Below are 20,000 nucleotides of genomic sequence, written 5' to 3' on the forward strand. Positions count from 1 at the left end.
TGTAGAGTCGTAAAGAGTTTCTTTTAGATAAGATGATAATCAGGAGAAAGATAGGAGGCAAGACTTTACATTCTTTTCTACAAGTAGGTACACACCTTTGCGAGCCGTAATTATCTATTACACTTGAAAAAAACTTTGGGTCGTAAAGGCGTGTATCTGGGTGTCGATAAGAATGTAACGACTTGTCACTTGTTTTTTCTTTTCTGACTTAACAGAATGATAAAAAATCTATTTTATGCCAATAACCCTATATTTCACTCTTAATCAAACTATCTGTCACAGAACAGCACCACTGACGCGTAATTAAGTGAGAGACTAGTCACGCTCTCTTAGATATAGTAAACAAATATGACATGAAAAATAAAATAAAAATTATTTTTCTTATACCTCAACGAAATAACCAAGAAACCAGCAATAAAAAAAATAGGTATGATAGAGCCATATGAGCTTTCCTACTCTAAAAATCATAAACTAAATTGCTATCGTAAACCCCAAATAATCTCTTCATGTGAAGTATTCCCTTATCAGAAAGCACTTTTCATATCCATCCTCTCTCTCTCTCTCTCTCTCTCTCTCTCTCTCTCTCTCTCTTTATCATATGTGGGGTCTTATCAAATTTCCACTATTATTATTATTATTATTATTATTATTATTATTATTATTATTATTATTATTATTACTGTCCATTGATATATACTGTCATGTACGACTATTACTGCTACTAACATTACTTTCAGACCTGTGTACCTACCCTGACGTTAAAGCCCAACGCTAATAACAGAGGTCGTTCCAATGTGACTCAACTTTATTGAGCACTGTATACATATCGTCTACTGATCCTGCACCCCTCATAGGATGAGGGGGAGTGTCTCATAAACTAGCGTCTCACGAGGCACAATTCAGTTCGATTCTCTCTCTCTCTCTCTCTCTCTCTCTCTCTCTCTCTCTCTCTCTCTCTCTCTCTCTTCCCGTATGGTTTCTTTTGTGCATCTGCTAACATCAATGAAAATTCGAGAAATTTTCACAAAATTAATAAGTTTTCATTGATATTTTGAAACTGTTTATTCACAGTGCTTGCTTTTTGAAAGCAATAAAGGATGAATTATTCTCCTCATACTTCTTTTGAACGTAATCATTGTAAGAGTAGGAATTATGACTATTCAACAATCCTCGAGGTATTACGGGAAAAATTACCTCTAATGAATCAAAATTTGCACGTAAAGAACACTCGGTAACTGTAATACTAAGTGAAACGAATATCATAAAAGTTCAATAATGCACTTGACAAATGCCATCTGGAAAACTCTCGTGTCATTGCTTATTAGAAAATAAGATTGGCGTTAACAGACACTCACTTTAGGTCGAAAAGAATTGAAATATATTTGTAATTTATATCCTACTAGGTCAGTATGATCCGCTTAAACCTTTTAAACTATGACATTCCCAAGGACGATCAAGGGTCATGTCTCCAAAGTTAGTTATGATTTTATCAGCTTTATCTTTCCGATGGTCTTTTACTTAGTACATACTTTAGAATGTGCCTCATTTCATGCTTCAATCTCCCATATCTTAGCTCATAACATAGTGATATTTATGCTAACTTTAAAATATAAAATACGCACATACACACAAACACAAACACACACACACAGAAACGAACCTGTCTCAAATTACAAGAGACGAGAGTTCAATTACTAGGGAAGGAAACAACTTGAGGTCCTTTCCTAAAAAAATCTACTTTGCTTCTGTTGACTTGGCTGACTGTCCTGGTTTGCCGCCAGTGTGTAAACGATTATGATGTTAAGAACCTCATTCCAGAAGAATTGCTGTGAACCGTGATCTTAAAGCCTTTTGGGGTCATCCCGTCTCAAGGGTTTATATATATATATATATATATATATATATATATATATATATATATATATATATATATATATATATATATTTATATATATATATATATATATATATATATATATATTTATATATATTTATATATATATATATATATATATATATATATATATATATATATACCTGTATATATATGCTGTAGATATGAAACCTTTCCAACTCTTTAAGCAGAGTTTTATATTTGAATGAACTCTGAAAGGAGAATTTCCATCATACCACCGGTAATTGATTTTTAAGACGTTTCCCATTCTCACATCTTAAGCGTGATATAAGAGAGAGAGAGAGAGAGAGAGAGAGAGAGAGAGAGAGAGAGAGAGAGAGAGAGAGAGAGAGATTCCTTTTTCTTAAACCATTCTAAAAAAATAACAACCAATAACAAAAACATGCATTTTGTGCTTGAAAGAATTTCAGGAGGGCAGAATTTTATTTCAGCCAAAACTTTCAATCAACCAGAGTTTTTCGCTGAATGAAAACAAGTCCCCAGGATTTAATTGCTTTAAGCAAATCCCGGGGATTTAATTGCTTTAGCCCGTTTCAACACCGAACCCCGGCCCATCACTCATAATACAACGAAACTCTCAATCAATATATGCGGTTTTAGCCTTCACGCGCATTCATTTTTATTCTTTTACCAACGGGTTTTGGAATTTCTCATGACCTTTAAGATATTATGAATAACCAAGCGGGAGTTTTCATTCATGCTTTTCGGTGAAATTTAAGTTTTTAGGTAAGCATTCCGATGGTATGAAACGCATCTATGTCCATTTTAATATATATATATATATATATATATATATATATATACATATTATAATACATATATATATATATATATATATATATATATATATATATATATATATATACTGTATATATACATATACATATATATATATATATATATATATATATATATATATATATATATATATATATATATAAATATATATATATATATATATATATATATATATATATATATATATATATATATATATTTATATATATATTTATATATATATATATATATATATATATATATATATATATATATATATGTATATATATATATATATATATATATATACACACACACACATCAACCATAATACCAATAATTGGTTTTGAGATATTCACCATTCTCACACCTTAAGCGTGATATAAAAGAGAGAGAGAGAGAGAGAGAGAGAGAGAGAGAGAGAGAGAGACCCTTATTCTTAAATTCATTCTCGAAAAAATAACAACAAATAACAAACAGGTGCATTTGTATTTAAGAGAATCCCAGGAGCGTGGAATTTTATTTTAGCCATAACTTTCAGTCATCCAGAGTTTTTCGCTAAATGAAAACAAATCCCTGGGATTTAATTGCTTTAGCCCGTTTCGACACCGAACCCCGGCCCATCACTCATAATACCAGAAATTCTAAACCTTTCAGCCCGTCACTTATTTGTCTGACATTAATCAATATGCGTGGTTTTGGCTTTCACGTTCATTCATTATTATTCTTTTACCAGCGAGTTCAGGATTTTTCACGACCTTTGCGATATTATGAATAAATTAGGCACTTGCGTTTACATTAATCATTTCCTATGTTTAATAAAGTTTAACTTTTTGATGGGCATTGATGAGCGTTCTCCTTTTTGTATTTGTGTACATTTTTCATGTTTTCATTTTCCTTATATCTAGCGTGTACAATCCTTTTCTTAAAATTTCTTTTCATTCACTTTGAGAAAATACAGTTCTATATAAATATATAATTATCTTATTTATCTATGTGTTCAGATATTTCATTTGTATGCATTTAGATCATATCAGATTCGTCAACTGACTGTAATTTATAAGAGCTATAATATATATATATATATATATATATATATATATATATATATATATATATATATATATATATATATATATATAACTTTATCACTTACACAAATATTCTGTGCATTAATATAATTACTAACAGGACCCCATTGGAACTGGAGGATATCTAGAGGAGATATTTATTCAAGAAAAGTTACAAGCTTTCCAGGGCTAACAGTCCTCATTTTCAAGTATCCGTAGATACCATCCAGTTTCAATGAGGTCCTGTTAGTAAATAAATATATATATATATATATATATATATATATATATATATATATATATATATATATATATATCCCATACTACTATTCACTCTCAAAGTGCCTCCTAGTTGTAAATAAATCTGCTGGGATGAGGTTGCTGGCCCAATGCCTACTGTTTAATTTCTGGTCGATTGCCCAGAATTTGGGTTCATATTGTTTACAAAGCTTTCCATCTTATTGCTGTCTGGAGATATGCCCCTCCCCCCCATTAATAAACTATTATCCTAAACCCTGAAACAATATGTGAACACAGTTAAACCAATGACAAAGAGCATTACCTACCGGAGCACAGAAGGGTTTTTCTTCATTGGTGACGGGATCAACAAAAATTTTAACTCTCAGTGCGATGGCTTGAGGAACGGCTAATGTCGTGCTGAATAACCAAATAAACGCTATGACAACCTGGAGGAAGATAAGAAGTTTAATGTTTAAGTTACTGTTCATGAGCCATACTTCGTTTTAGGAATAAGACAAATTTGGTTCCTGTTTCAGTTGTCATACGTGGGTACACATACACACACGCACGTATATATATATATATATATATATATATATATATATATATATATATATATATATATATATATATATATATATATATATATATATACATATATATATATATATATATATATATATATATATATATAGGGTTCCCCTAAAAGACATGACTTCAGAAAGAGATATCACTAATATATTCATAATTTTTCTGGACATAATACACAGTCACTGCCATGTTCATACTTTAACTATTGACTCGAGGATGAAACACCTATGCAGAAAACTTCCGTAGCACTGGCTGTTTCACGCAAATGCCGCCGAAAAGGCTCTTCAGTAGCAAGTTCAACCAACCTAAACAAACCATTATTAACGGTTCTTGCCCGCACCTTTGTGTTTCCGTGTTATTACGATGCCACCTTTCCAACACTTCTTACGTCTTAATCATACTTTCCACTCGCCTATTATCCTCCATTCTTTCCACATGACCAAACCATCTTAAAAGCTTAGGGCCATCCTTTCACCTATTCTAACCACTGCTATTTCAATTCATACCTCAATGTTTCCCACCCTTCTAATTTTTCTTATGTCATGTGAGTTTCGCAAAAATTTCATCTTAACAGCTTTGTCATTTTTTTTCCACTTGTATTCATAAAGCTCACTGCACTTCCTTAATGAAAAGTTAGTCCAAAAATCCTTTCTTAATTTCCTATTTTTGCTTCCATCATCATCATCATCACTTTCAGCATATTGCGGTGCAAAGAGCGTCATTGAAACTCTGCAAAGATTGTTTTCCTGTGCTTTCTCTTCCACAAATCCTTACTTTAGCTTCCCTAAACACTCCAAGACTCTCCTTATTCTTTTGTAAGTATGTAACGCTAACCTTGTTTCACCTCTTCGTTATTTAACTTGATTCGATGCATTCATTCGCTATAATTCCTTCCTGATACCTATACGAACAACGTTCACATTAATTAATTAATTTTCTTGTCTTCCATTTACTCTCATAACTCGAGCACTGCTCACATTTGCTCTTAGGTCTTTCCCCTTGGAAACACCTCTCTTTGTTTAACTAAATATTCATCATGGTACAAACCAGCCAATCGTCTGATGTCCCCTCTCTGATTTCCCAGAACATCATCCATAAAGACATTTGGAAACCACGGTTACATAACCCAGTCTTGTATAAGATTCAGAGTGAACCTCATACAAGACTGTACAAGACTTTGACACCAAACCACTCACTCTCCCATCTGCATATTTTAACATAAGTCACTTTGATCATAAATCCTTTTAGTCACTCTCAGTTCTTTCTTGTCTCCGCTTTGCTCTTCTCCCTTCTCGTTCTGCCGTGAACTTTTATGCCTGTTATGCACATTGATGCCACAAAAATATTTTACTTTTACTTTCAAAGTAAATTACGGCATTCCAAAGATAATGTGAATGCGATGCTAAGACGTCAAATTGTTACAGTTTGAATAACACTGTTCCTAGGTATACAATTTGATATATATGTATATATATATGTATAGTCACTTGTGAATCAGATATATATATATATATATATATATATATATATATATATAATATATATAAACTGTATAATTATATATATATATATATAGTATATATAGTAAATATATACATATGTATTTTCCTTTTACTTTCAAAGTAAATTAATTTATTCAAAGATATATCGAACTCTGTATTAAGATGTATGGCCCATAAGATTTGAGAGCATATGTCCTTAAGATTTGATATACACACGTATATATATATATATGTTATAATATATATATTTATATATATATACACATATATATATATATATATATATATATATATATATATATATATATATATATATATATATATATATATATATATATATGCATGTGTGTGCATGCATGCATGCATGCTTGCGTATCCGCTTGCAATATAAACATTGCTTAATCATTCATCACACTCCTGTTTAGATGACGGAACAAAAGTGGCATTAGACGTATAATAACCGCATTCAGATCGCGTCTACCCGAAGCCAAAACCGTTCCACAAACATTCATTGGATTAACTTGCCTTGCTTCTGAATTTCGACGGTCGCGCGTTTAACGGGAAGACGATGGCTCTGTAGCGGTCGACGGCGATCGCCGTCAGCGTGAAGATGGACACGTTGACGCTGACCGTCTGGAAGAATGGACAGAAGGCGCACATGAAGTGAGGCAGGTTCCAGCGCTGCAGGAGGGCCGCCTGGAACTGGAAGGCAAAGAGGGGAAAAATGGATGTCAGTCGCAGTATTCAATAGGAACCAAGTACAATAAAGTTGTAATTTTTTAATTAAACTTTTTTAAGAATATAAATTTTGATTTATATGAAAAAAAAACTGTTTAACTGTTCAATATTCTGTTCATGTAAATGTTGGGAACATCGTCGTAGCCTACATATAGGTAAATAATGAAATTTAATAATTTATTTCATAATGAAAAAGATTGTGTAGATAAATAGAGGTAATGCCTTAGAAATTATCTGATTTACAAATTTGATATAAAACAAGATGTTGGAATTGTGTCTGTGTGTGTGTGTGTGTGTATATATATATATATATATATATATATATATATATATATATATATATATATATATATATATATATTTATATGCACAGTATATGCATACATACATACATACATACATACATACATACATACATACATACATACATACATACATACATACATACATACATATATATATATATATATATATATATATATATATATATATATATATATATATATATATATATATACTAAATATTAAGCCACAAATCAGTATAAATCAGGAATAAGTTACAACTAAGGGAATTTATAATTGATAGCACTTATGAATAATAAATCTCTTTAGGTGTATGTTACTCCCGAGATATAGTGAATTCCGCATTAAATGATATTGGTTTCCATAGATGATGTTCCCTTTAAAATATTATCTATAATCCAATCTGCATTCCTTGATTGATTAATGATGCAGTGATTCATCTCGTCTCTCATTCTAATATCATTTATTGCATTCAACCATAAATATCATTACAAGGTAACCTCCTTCACTCTTCATTGCTATTATTAATATCATAGCTTCTTACAAGCTCTTTTGAAAAATGTACAAGTCTTTTGTACCCCATTATTATAATAAGATATTCCCTATTTACAAATTAAAATTCTATATTGAGAATACGTTAATTATTCCACATTTTTTACATTTCCCACAAGATCGCACACAATTTTCTTGTATTTTTTCAGAATCTCTCAGTGCTCCTTTCATGAAAATATGAAACACACCGGGGTATATACAATATTTCTTTACCTCAGCCCTAATTTTGCAGCATAATAGTCTCTTTTATACTTCCAAATCGTCACTTCAGTCCAGCCCTCTCGCCAAAAAAAAAAAAACGAAAAAAAAGGAAACACCAGTCACTCTCTACAAATAGTCTTTAATTCCTGTATTATGTAACTCTTACACAAAACACCTCAGTAAATTCTCTCATGAGTTTCCCTATGTCTGTGTATGCTACTGCAACTTTCTCCCTTTACGTTCAAACTTTTCTTGCCTCTGCTTCATGACAAACAATTGGTCCTCATCATTCTCAATAATAATCTCGCCCAACCCCTTCACCAGCACACATACTGATATGTTCCACTCACTGTTATCATTGCTTACGTTACCTTTCCACTAATACAATGGAGCAATAATAATCTTATTGCGTAAGAATCCTGTCATGGGTAAATGCACTCATGATTTACAAATACCCTTGGGTGTAATTTACTCCCTAGATATAGTCAATTCGATTTTCAAACAAGTGAAAAAATGAGCCGAAATTTCTTCGGCGCAATTGAGTTTTCTGTACAGCGCACAATCAAGGCCACCGAAAATATATCTATCTTTAGGTGGTCTCGGTATAATACTGTATAAGCGGCGGCCCATGAAACTTTAACCACGACCCGGTGGTGGCATGTCCTATATAGTTTCCAGGCGCACGATTATGGCTAACTTTAACCTTAAATAGAATAAAAACTACTGAGGCTAGAGGGCTGCAATTTGGTATGTTTGATGGTTGGAGGGTGGATGATCAACATACCCATTTGCAGCCCTCTAGCCTTAGTAGATTTTAAAATCTGAGGGCGGACAGAAAAAGTGCGGACGGACAGACAAAACCGTCACAACAGTTTTCTTTTACAGAAAACTAAAAGACAGACACTCCAAATGTCCCAGAAAGATTCATGGCACCCACGAAATATGTAAAGTGCATAGATTTTAAGGAAGGCAGATGACATGAGACGAGGGCAAAAGTGTGAGCTCGCTTACACAGGTAAACAAATTTGTAAATAGACGCTAATGAGTTTGCCGCTCCTCCCTCGGACCCCCCCCCCTTTCCTACTTGACAGGTGTGAAGGTTTGGTTCCCAGACGTCTGTGTGTTCGTTTGTACTGTCACTCTAGCGGGTGTGTCGTAAATTTCTATCACTGTGTATTTGTCCTCTCGGAGATGTCTTAAATGTGCTATTAAAACCGGTAGGGATTTATACTCAGGGTGTCATTTTTCCTGTGGTACATCTGCGCGCTTTTACACAAACACACCCACCTATATATATATACATATATATATATATGTATATATACATATATATATATATATATATATATATATATATATATATATATATATATATATATATATATATAATATATATATATATATATATATATATATATATATATATATATATATATATATATATATATATATATATATATATATATATATGTGTGTGTATGTGTGTGTGCTATGTGTGTGTGTGTGTGTGTGTGTGTGTGTGTGTGTTGTGTGTGTGCGTGTGCATGTGTGTACCACAGAAAAATAAAACCCTGAGTATACAGAGAGAGAGAGAGAGAGAGAGAGAGAGAGAGAGAGAGAGAGAGAGAGAGAGAGAGAGAGAGAGAATTTTCGCTTTATTTTGGAAACCTAACACGAACAGTCTAAGGGAAAAACAGCATAACTAACCTAAAGACCGATTGGTTTTCGTGGGCCGGGGTCACGATATTCGCGAAAGGCACACAAAAATACAACAGGGTGAAGAGAATTAGTGAGTTGTTTTCCCATTAGGGAAAACTGCTCATTAGTGCTTGTTATGTCGCTGAAAAGTGCCGTTTAATTTGGGCGGCATAAAAAGAGGAGCCCCAGGAAGACATTCGCCCTGTTGTTACCAGAATCATTTGTATCGGAAAATTGTCTTCTTCCAGGAAGGTCACGTGATTCCAGCGACAATTTTTTTTTCGAATTCTTTCAAATTCCCAAATAATTTAGCTGCATTTAGCTGCCACATTTCTGTGCTCAAACTTTACAACTTTTTTATCCTGGTAATTCCTAATTCGGTGGTTCTTTTTTTTCATTACAATATAATTTAGAAGTGTGTGTGTGTGTGTGTGTGTGTGTGTGTGTGAGAGAGAGAGAGAGAGAGAGAGAGAGAGAGAGAGAGAGAGAGAGAGAGATTTCTGAACTCAGAACTCAGAGGTTGTGCTGTTAATTCTTAAATCAATACTTCTGGTTTTCATAAAATCTCTGATGATTTAGAAGTGTTTTAAGAGAGAGAGAGAGAGAGAGAGAGAGAGAGAGAGAGAGAGAGAGAGAGAGAGAGAGAGAGAGAGAGAGATTTCTGAACTCAGAGGAGAGAGAGATTTCTGAACTTCCGCTATTAATTCTTAAATCAATAATTCTGGTTCTCATAAAATCTTTGATGATTTAAAAGTGTTTAAGAGAGAGAGAGAGAGAGAGAGAGAGAGAGAGAGAGAGAGAGAGAGAGAGAGAGAGAGAGAGAGAGAGAGAGAGAGAGAGATTTCTGAACTCAGAGTTTGCGCTATTAATCCTTAAATCAATAGTTCTGGTTTTCATAAAGTCTCTCTTGATTTAGAAGTGTTTAAGAGAGAGAGAGAGAGAGAGAGAGAGAGAGAGAGAGAGAGAGAGAGAGAGAGAGAGAAAGAGATCTGAGTTCAAACCTTACCCTGTTAATGTCTAGCTCATTGGTTTCTGGAAATGTTTGAGAGAGAGAGAGAGAGAGAGAGAGAGAGAGAGAGAGAGAGAGAGAGAGAGAGAGAGAGAGAGACCGTTCTCACTGTAAAAGATGATCCTGAAATGAAACACAGCGAAATCTTAGCTTTACGAGCGAATTCATTACGATAGAGAATCGTTTTGTAGCCTTGAAAAACTTCAGCCAAAACAGTAATCATATTGATTCACAGTTCAGTGAAGCTATTCCGAACTTATTTCATGTTTCTTGTATCAGTTCAGCGAGATTAATGTAATAAATGGCTTCCCTTTTCATTCAAACAGGAATCACATACATTGTGATTATATAGTTACGTTCTATACTTTTCCATTGGTTCAGTCAATCTTAAAATTTGAAAAAAATTTCATATCAACAATGAAAATATACTTCAGTTAAGAGTAAATTGTCACTATACTATATTCCCAGATCTAAAAGCGATTCTTTACTCATCCCTAGAAATGGTTTATACTTGCGACTTTAAATTAACGAAAAGAGAAGAGCTTTTAAATCCATAGGGTAATGAATTATCCACGCACAAATAAAACTTTTGATGTCCGAACGGCAGGCCGCTGTTGTAAACAAGTCTGGCTTTCGTATTTAATTAGTTGCAAATTCTCTTACAATGTTTTACGCAGACTACAGTAACAATTGTAGGTTCAGTATCAACTCCTGCCCTATTTTTTTTTAAACAACAACATTTTTCGCATTTGCAAGTAAAGAATAAACATTAGCACGGTGGAAAAGTATAACAAAAAGTTTTTTTTTGTCAAAAATGAGTGATCTGTATCATGCAAATGGTTACATCGCTAGCTGGACCGCTTAATTGTTTGTACAAGTAGTTGGGCACATGTGTAACACGTAAAGTTAATATCAGTGTGGTAAAAATACTGATAATTTTCACGCTATTTTTATGAATACTGTGTGCATGCTTTCGTCGAATATTAACTGAAGGTTTGGTTTTATTACGAATCATAACCATTCTTTATTTTCTCTCTGAAATAAATTTTGATTTTAAATACAGGGTCCATATTCAGAAAATATCTGAAACTGTGATTTAATTAGTCCCATGAATATTCAGCTTCTATATTAAGAGATATAATGTGTAATAAACAATATTAACTCTAATAAACGAGGGACATCCTAAATAAAGACCAATAAATTAACGGAAACAATGCCACTTTCATTAATAATATATGAGGTACCTGAAAGAAAAAATTGAAGGTGTAAATTATAAAAATAAAAGAAGAAAAACCAGTATATAAAAAGAGACATTTGCTATTTACCTCACAAAGTCTATATAATTTCCATAGAAAATCGAATTATGAACAGAATATCAGTTTTACAGGCCTCAACTCAGACCAAATAAAAGTGATAAACAATGCATATTTTTCATAGAGATATACATAGAAATATTCAGAAGAAGATAAGAATTCCAAAGCAATAAATAGATCAGTATGTATATAACCCTTGATGGTTGTTCAACCGACGAAAATAAAATAAACTGTCTGAGGAGCGGATTCTAAAAAAGGATTGAGAAAGCATCAATTCATAAACAGCGACTGTTGATGAAAGGCTTCAAATCATCACAAACAAGCCCAAGGCAGAGAGAGAGAGAGAGAGAGAGAGAGAGAGAAGGGGAGACGGGGGAGGGGTGGGCGTGTGGATAATGTTGAAATAAGGACACTAAAAGTCTCGAGTTTTGAAATATTACCAGCGGCAGATGTAGACTTAAAGTATAGCGTCTTTATGGTACAAGATTTTGGGAAAAGCGAAAAATAAAATAGACAAAAATGTTACCAGCTTCCATGATTCTGATATGCAATTTCAGCTAAATCTTAGTTTTTATTCAATCCTGTAACTTTATCTGTGACGAGAACCAAAACAAAGTTGGGTGACGTCGAGTGCCAGAATTGTCCCTAACATTTGATATTTTCATTTCAATACAATCTTTGATCTCTGCATTCATTGCCTGTTCCATATATCTACTCTCTCTCTCTCTCTCTCTCTCTCTCTCTCTCTCTCTCTCTCTCTCTCTCTCTCTTGTATCCATTGTTGTTTGATGACAGTCTTTGAAAAACAATGAGTGCGCTCTGTCTTTCATTCAACAAGTATTTCATAAAAAAAAAAAATATTCAGGCTTAGAAAAACTTATGCTCAATACAATGGAAAGAAAAATAACCCGTTTCCTATCGGTCAGATTTGATAATAAAACCAAAGTTAAATTCTTACTTGAAATTAATTTTACCTTCAAGTTAATCTGCACAATCTTGCCATCATTACATACATAAATTCTATTAAATCTTTTTTCCCAGTTCCCGTTCTTTTGTCTATTTGATTTTTTTATGGTATTTCATGTACTACCCCATCATTTAGCTTAGAGAATACCATTTTGAATCTAGAGCCTTCCTCACACACAGAAAGAGCATTCGCTAATCACGTGTATATAAATATATATATATATATATATATATATATATATATATATATATATATATATATATGTGTGTGTGTGTGTGTGTATATATATATATATATATATATATATATATATATATATATATATATATATATATATATATATATATATACTTATAATGTGTGTGTATTTATTGCCCTATGCTCTTTCACAAAAGGTTTATCAACAACGATTTTAAGTGTGTATCGTTACGATCAAGTTTCTCAATATTAGCAGTTAGTTTATACGCAAATTATTAAATGTATATAAGCAATGATAGTCAGCCATGCCGGACCCACCCACTACCAGAGCCTTGTTTTCCGTTTCATTCCTTTCATTCCATTAAATACAATTATTTAAAAATAAATCCCATTAATTTCTTGAATCATGAATAACTTTTAACATAATCTTTCCCTTTAAGTCTGTTTACTACTACTGTTGATTTATTGTATTGTAAGGACTTATAATTAATAAGTCTTTTTGAATTAAATTGTGAACTTGCAGAATTCTTACAGAGATGATATTTTTAGGAACCAAAGAATCGCCGAGACGTCTAAATGGAAAGAAAATAATAATGCCAGCTGTGTGGAAAGACTCTCGCGGCTTTTAGTTGAACGGATGTTCCTTGATTGGTGGATCATCCTTTGCTTGATTGAATGATTACTGGCTGTGACTGATGCAATCACTGGGCTGTCTCTTTTTGACTTAAAACATCCTTTGCTATTTTTTGAGAGATGATCAGTATGTATATTTATACTATATACACACATATATAAATATATAAATATATATATATATATATATATATATATATATATATATAATATATATATATATATGCATATGATAAATGTGTGTGTATATATATATATATATATATATATATATATATATATATATATATATATATTTATATATATATATATATATATATATTATATATATATATGAAATATGACTAGACTGCACACAAATGCACATAATCACAGGAAAGGTGAAAATTAAAGACAGATCTTTAATTTTAATATTCACCTTTCCTGTGGTTATCTACATATATACATGTACACACACACACACACACACACACACACATATATATATATATATATATATATATATATATGTGTGTGTGTGTGTGTGTGTGTGTGTGTGTGTGTGTGTGTGTTCTTGTTCTTCAAAGACAGTATCATCTGGTTGAAACAATAAGGAAAATAAATAAGAAATCATATGTATCAAAGTTAGAGTTGTTTTACCACACATAAAATTCAACAAACAACAACAAAGGTAATGCCCACCACTGTTCGATAAAAAAGAAATGGAACAAAAAATAAAAATTAGCAACAATAAAAACATTAAGGACAGAAGAGTTTGGACTTTAAATACAAAAACCTAAAGGATAAAACAAAAAGACTAAAAGAGCGGCAACACAATTACGCTTTGTCAAAACAGACTATTAGTGGAAATAAAAAACAAAAGTAAAACTGCACGACTACAAATTTTTGATGGTGGGGTCTAATTTTTTCATTTCTTTTATTTAGTATCTTAATTCATTTTCTAATTTAACGTAACTTCAGTTTGTCTTCAGTGAGATCTAAGGTTTCCTAACATGTGCACGGTTAATATAGTCTTTTGTTATAGTTTTTCGTCCTGGAACCTAGAAGATTTATAGATGTTTCCCAACGCTTAGATTTTATTACTAATTATTAGATCAAGAATTTTAGTTAATAGATAAATATATACACACACACACATATATAACACACACACACACACACACACACACATATATATATATATATATATATATATATATATATATATATATATATATATATATATTACTAACTGACCAACCCTGTGCTGCCAGGGAAAACTCTAAAGGACTCAGATCATCAATAACTTTCTTTTTCATGGACTACCATCATTAGTGCTGCAGTTCTTCACTTTATGACTTACTGTAAAAACAAATGTATTATTATTATTATTATTATTATTATTATTATTATTATTATTATTATTATTATTATTATTATTAGCCATGTCATGCAAGTAACTGTATAGTTTTCTTATAACTGTATTAAGTTAAAATTACTGACGATATTATTATTATTTTTATTTTTACTATTATTATTATGCAAATCCACCGTGAGGAAATCCATATGACACAGGGTCCCCCTACCCTCCCAATCCCCTGCCTACCCCGTCCCTACCAAAGGCGTCTGTGAGCACCAAGCATTCAGTGAAGTGTTTTCGCCAAACTGTCCGATAATTAATTCCAAACTTCATTTAAAACGGCTTTATAACGAAATACATCACCGTAACGTTATGAAGCAGTCGTTATAACGAATTCAGAAGGTAAAAACGAAGAAGAAACCAACGAATTAATGAGGAAAATTGCATTTGAATGAAGAAAGAAAAGGAAACACCATGCACCTTGCATGTTGGGCTTAGTCAGTAGATACTATGCATGTGCGGATGGGGAAGGTTTTTCTTCCGTCTTGGTTCTACTTATAGGGATTATTGAAATCGTATCTCTACTTATACAAATTAACGATATAGGTTTTCAATAACGATTTTATCGAGGTAATTAACAATTATATTAATAAATAATTATCCTAAATTATGATTAAAATTCAGGTAAATTCTGATAAAAAATTGATGTTATAGGGGATTTATTGTTGCAGGTTAATCATACGTCTGACAATTCTTGAAAGAAAAACTGGAGTGTTCAGGCGTAAAGTGACCATTGACCCATAAAGCACCTGAAGGAAAACCTGACGGAATTGGTAAAAACGAAAATTTAATTCAGTTTGTCCGTCTTTGATGTCTGTCACGGGGGTAGGCGTTTGATTTTAAGTTCTAATCCTCCTGGGGTAACATAGGGGCTGCGTGCCAAATTTTGTCTGGGTCTGTCAAGCAGTTCGGATCTCTATAGAGGACAAACATACAAACATTCACTTTTATATGTATATATATATATAAATATATATATATATATATATATATATATATATATATATATATATATATATATATATATAATAATGTGTGTGTTCTTTCTTAATATTAAAGCCCTTCCTTTCTCCTACTCTCGCCTCATAACACACGAGGCTTATCCACCAACCTATTCTTCTGCATTCATTCCATTTGATCTAATTATCTCAAAACACTGAGACATCCTTCCACTTATATTACCATTTTTCTCCTTCGTCCATTTATCTTCAAATTTTCCATTCCTTCAGTTCCTATTAGGATATATATACAGCAATATTTAAAAGAGTCATCACTGTAGCTTTCATAATTTCGTTCATTTGCACACTTCACTTTCATACAGGAGAGATGGCTCAACAATTCCATCATAACTTGGCTTCCATAGACTCCAAATTTCATTCCAATCTTTTGCACACATCCTGCTGCCTTTTTGTATCATTTATTCTATGACACCTCTTCTCTAATTCTATAATAGGAAATATTTATTCCCAGATAATTACAATAGAACTGGTCATTATACATGAAGACTTATATACACATTCATGATATATGAGCTAGTGTTGTTAAATATATTAGGACAAGGTGTAATTAGGAGGGAAAACAACCGCTTATATTGATTACTTTGATAAAAGTTCACGAAGATCTCTCTCTCTCTCTCTCTCTCTCTCTCTCTCTCTCTCTCTCTCTCTTCCAGCACGCGTCTTACCTGGAAAGGAATGGCGAAAACTGCAATGATGATGTCGGCCAACGCCAGATTGGCTATGAAGTAATTGGTGACAGAATGCATCGTTCTCGAGGTGGCCACGATCCACATGACGAGGGAGTTCCCCACGACAGCCACGAGAGAGATGGACCCGTAGAAGATGGACAGGAGGACGACGATGCCCGTGGGCACCTCGTAGAGGTACGTGGGCGACGTGGAGTTGCTGTCCATGCCCCGGGTCATTTCCGTCGTGTCGAAGTAGTCCGTCAGGTTGTTGAGGAGGTTGATGTCAGCCCAGTCGATGTCCGGGTAGCTGGCTGAGAGGTTGCGTAGGAGCCTCTGGTAGGACTCCTCTTGGGCGAAGTAATCCAGGGCGATGACTGGGGGCGGCGCTGGCGTCGTCGTCGACACCGCCGTCGTTAGGGACGACATAATACTCCCTGTCAAGGAGGACATTGCCGTGGATGTGCTACTGCTGGTGTGTATTGTATCCATTATTTCAGACTCACAGTTTTGACGTCGAGTTTTTTTCAACACTTAGACATTATTGCGTCTGTCTGCCACTAATACTTCTCTACATCTTTGATGACGGTGGTTATATCGCCGTTTGGACAATGAATACGCTGTCACTTTGATCTGTTCCACCGTCACTGAACATGATTAAGTCTAAATGTAGACCGTTTATGAGACCATTGTTTTGAGAGTTCTTAACAAAATCCGTGACCCAATAATAGAATTGAAATCTACGGAAAACACTCGCATATTACGAAGAGTTGCTTCAGTTACTTGACTGACGTTGTAAATACAAAACTAATGACGAAATCTCCTTTGAAAAGAGCATGACTCACTACTTCTCCATTATTTGGGACGGGATGATATTTTGAAATCGGAATCCCATACTGACATCATTGTCTATATATTTTCCTCTGCAAATTTACTTGAACCATTTGGTAGCATTATATGTATTCAGATAACCTTATTACTTAGCTAGAGTTTTATAGAATTCACTTATAGAAGTGGCTACATTCACCATTTACTCATCGTTTCATTTGAGGGCATTTGAGAAACTAGATGGTTCAACCTATAGGAGAAAATACGAGGTGTCTTTTTCGCTAATATAAAACGCATATCGTATATAGGTCATTTTAGTTTGTTTCCCAAAGTCCTTAAAAAATGGATTGTTCTTTAACAGGAGTAGAAAAGTCAACTGTATATACTCTGTGGTCTTCAGGTAAACTTTGCTTACGTAAAAGGATATGGATACTCAGTTTTTACTTTCCCAGTTCGTCCCACTGAAAAAATCTTTTAATTGCTCTCTCTCTCTCTCTCTCTCTCTCTCTCTCTCTCTCTCTCTCTCTCTCTCGCTTTAATTTCGTTGATGCAGTTCAGTACATCACGGGAAACGCTTCAATTCCTGATGCCTAGGCATGATCCTTATAAAACCTTTTATTTCGTTTTCATAGAATAGAAATGTAAGTAATACCAAGAAGAGACAATAATCACTATTTACTACAGCTTTAATAAGTTTTCATTATTGTATCGTAATTTGTAATTTTTTCTGCAGAAGGTTGGAACTTTCTTTATTACGGTATGCAAAAACCTTCACTTATTTTTCACATTTTGTTTCACTCTTTCACTGAAGAATCTTCCATTTCCTGATATTCTCCGGATCTTCCCTTCCGAGGATAAGCACCCTTACTTCGATCTGGAAATAAAAGAAAAAGAAATGAAATTTTATCTTTCGATAGCTTAGCACTCTACAATAAAACAAACAAATAGGGTCTTATAACTAATGCATGCATTCCTTTCAGAAATCGATACAAAACACATGGAACTACAGTAAACAAATATTTGTTTCTTGACATTGGAATTTTTGGTTTGAAAGGGACTACCTTGCAACCTGTATTGCACGTCAGCTGAACCCAAAGGTGCAGTTGTTTTTGAGGATAATTATACACACACACACACACTCATACACACGCACACACTCATACAAACACACACACACACATATATATATATACACATATATATATATATATATATATATATATATATATATATATATATATACATATATTTGTACGTATTCATGCATGCCAACAACACAGACTACCACCGGGCCGTGGCTGAAAGTTTCATGGACCTTTGCTGAGGGTTTCATGGGCCGCGGCTGAGAGTGTCACACAGCATCATACACTGTACAGAAAATTCGACTGAGCCGAAGAAACTTAGGCGCATTTTTTAATTGTTTTTAAATACAGACCATCAAGAACAAATTTTTAGACCACAGCCAAATGGAATACTTCGACACAACAGAAAAAGGCTGTGGCATGATGTAACTTTCATGCTAGGGTCCATAATTGGCTTTTTATTGTCACTTCGTTCAATTTTCTAAAGCAGTGATTCTTAAACTGGGGGCACGCCCCCCTAGGGGGCACCAGAAGCTTCCAAGGGGGGCGCAAGCAGAGTTGCCAGATGGTGCCTATTATTTTTTTAATTTGTGATGTTAATTACAAAATTGCCAAAAACGTTATCACTGCTTCCATATATTTTCTAATTATTATCTCAAAACATGCCAAAAATTCAAAATACAAGTAAATTTTAATTTCAAATCTTGTTTATGAATTGTCTTTTATTGTTATGATAAGTATAATAGCATACAAATAGACAACATATTGTTTATAGATTATAGTTGGCAAAAATTTCAGGGGTAGGGGCGCTTGGGGTCTATACATAATGCAGAGGGGGGGCGCAAGGCAAAAAATTTAAGAACCACTGTTCTAAAGGATAGAAATGAAATTGAATAATGCAAATGAACTTCTTGTTTGCACGTAATTGAATATAAAATATATCAGGTTATTGGCAGTTGCCAATTTTGAGTGATTGACTGATAATTAATTTGGGGTTACAGCTGTCCTCCAGCTGTTAGTAACCAATGACTAATTTAAAGTATGAAAAAAAATATCACTTAAACACGCAGTAATAAAAAAATACCTCAAATATGTCACAAATACCACAAAATTTAGGCTGGTGAAAAACTCTAACCTTTTCATTTGATTTCTAAGGTCCAGTCTTGGTCTTGGCAATGAAGCTCTCAAAGTAATGATGAGGTTTGACCTTGGCCTTTGCCCTGTAACGGGCGAGTAGAAAAAGTGCGGACAGAAGAAAGTGTGGACGGACAGACAAAGCCGGCACAATAGTTTTCTTTTA

The 20,000-nt window shown here is 33.2% G+C and overlaps 1 protein-coding gene across 2 annotated transcripts in view; it reads right to left on the bottom strand.

Moving 5' to 3' along the window:
- The window catches only part of LOC136850717 (substance-K receptor-like), a 127,267-nt gene that overhangs the window by 13,210 nt on the left and 94,057 nt on the right, over positions 1–20,000 (bottom strand). For both annotated transcript variants that reach the window (XM_067124590.1, XM_067124591.1), the window contains 3 exons: positions 16,791–18,492; positions 6,621–6,797; positions 4,329–4,448 (listed from right to left, as the gene is read on the bottom strand). In XM_067124590.1, the coding sequence (XP_066980691.1) occupies positions 4,329–4,448; positions 6,621–6,797; positions 16,791–17,282 (789 nt within the window). In that variant the 5' untranslated portion in view covers positions 17,283–18,492. The remainder of the gene's footprint in view (positions 1–4,328; positions 4,449–6,620; positions 6,798–16,790; positions 18,493–20,000) is intronic.

This window comes from Macrobrachium rosenbergii, chromosome 22 (genome assembly GCF_040412425.1).
Source record: "Macrobrachium rosenbergii isolate ZJJX-2024 chromosome 22, ASM4041242v1, whole genome shotgun sequence".
Taxonomy (NCBI): Eukaryota; Metazoa; Arthropoda; class Malacostraca; order Decapoda; family Palaemonidae; genus Macrobrachium; species Macrobrachium rosenbergii.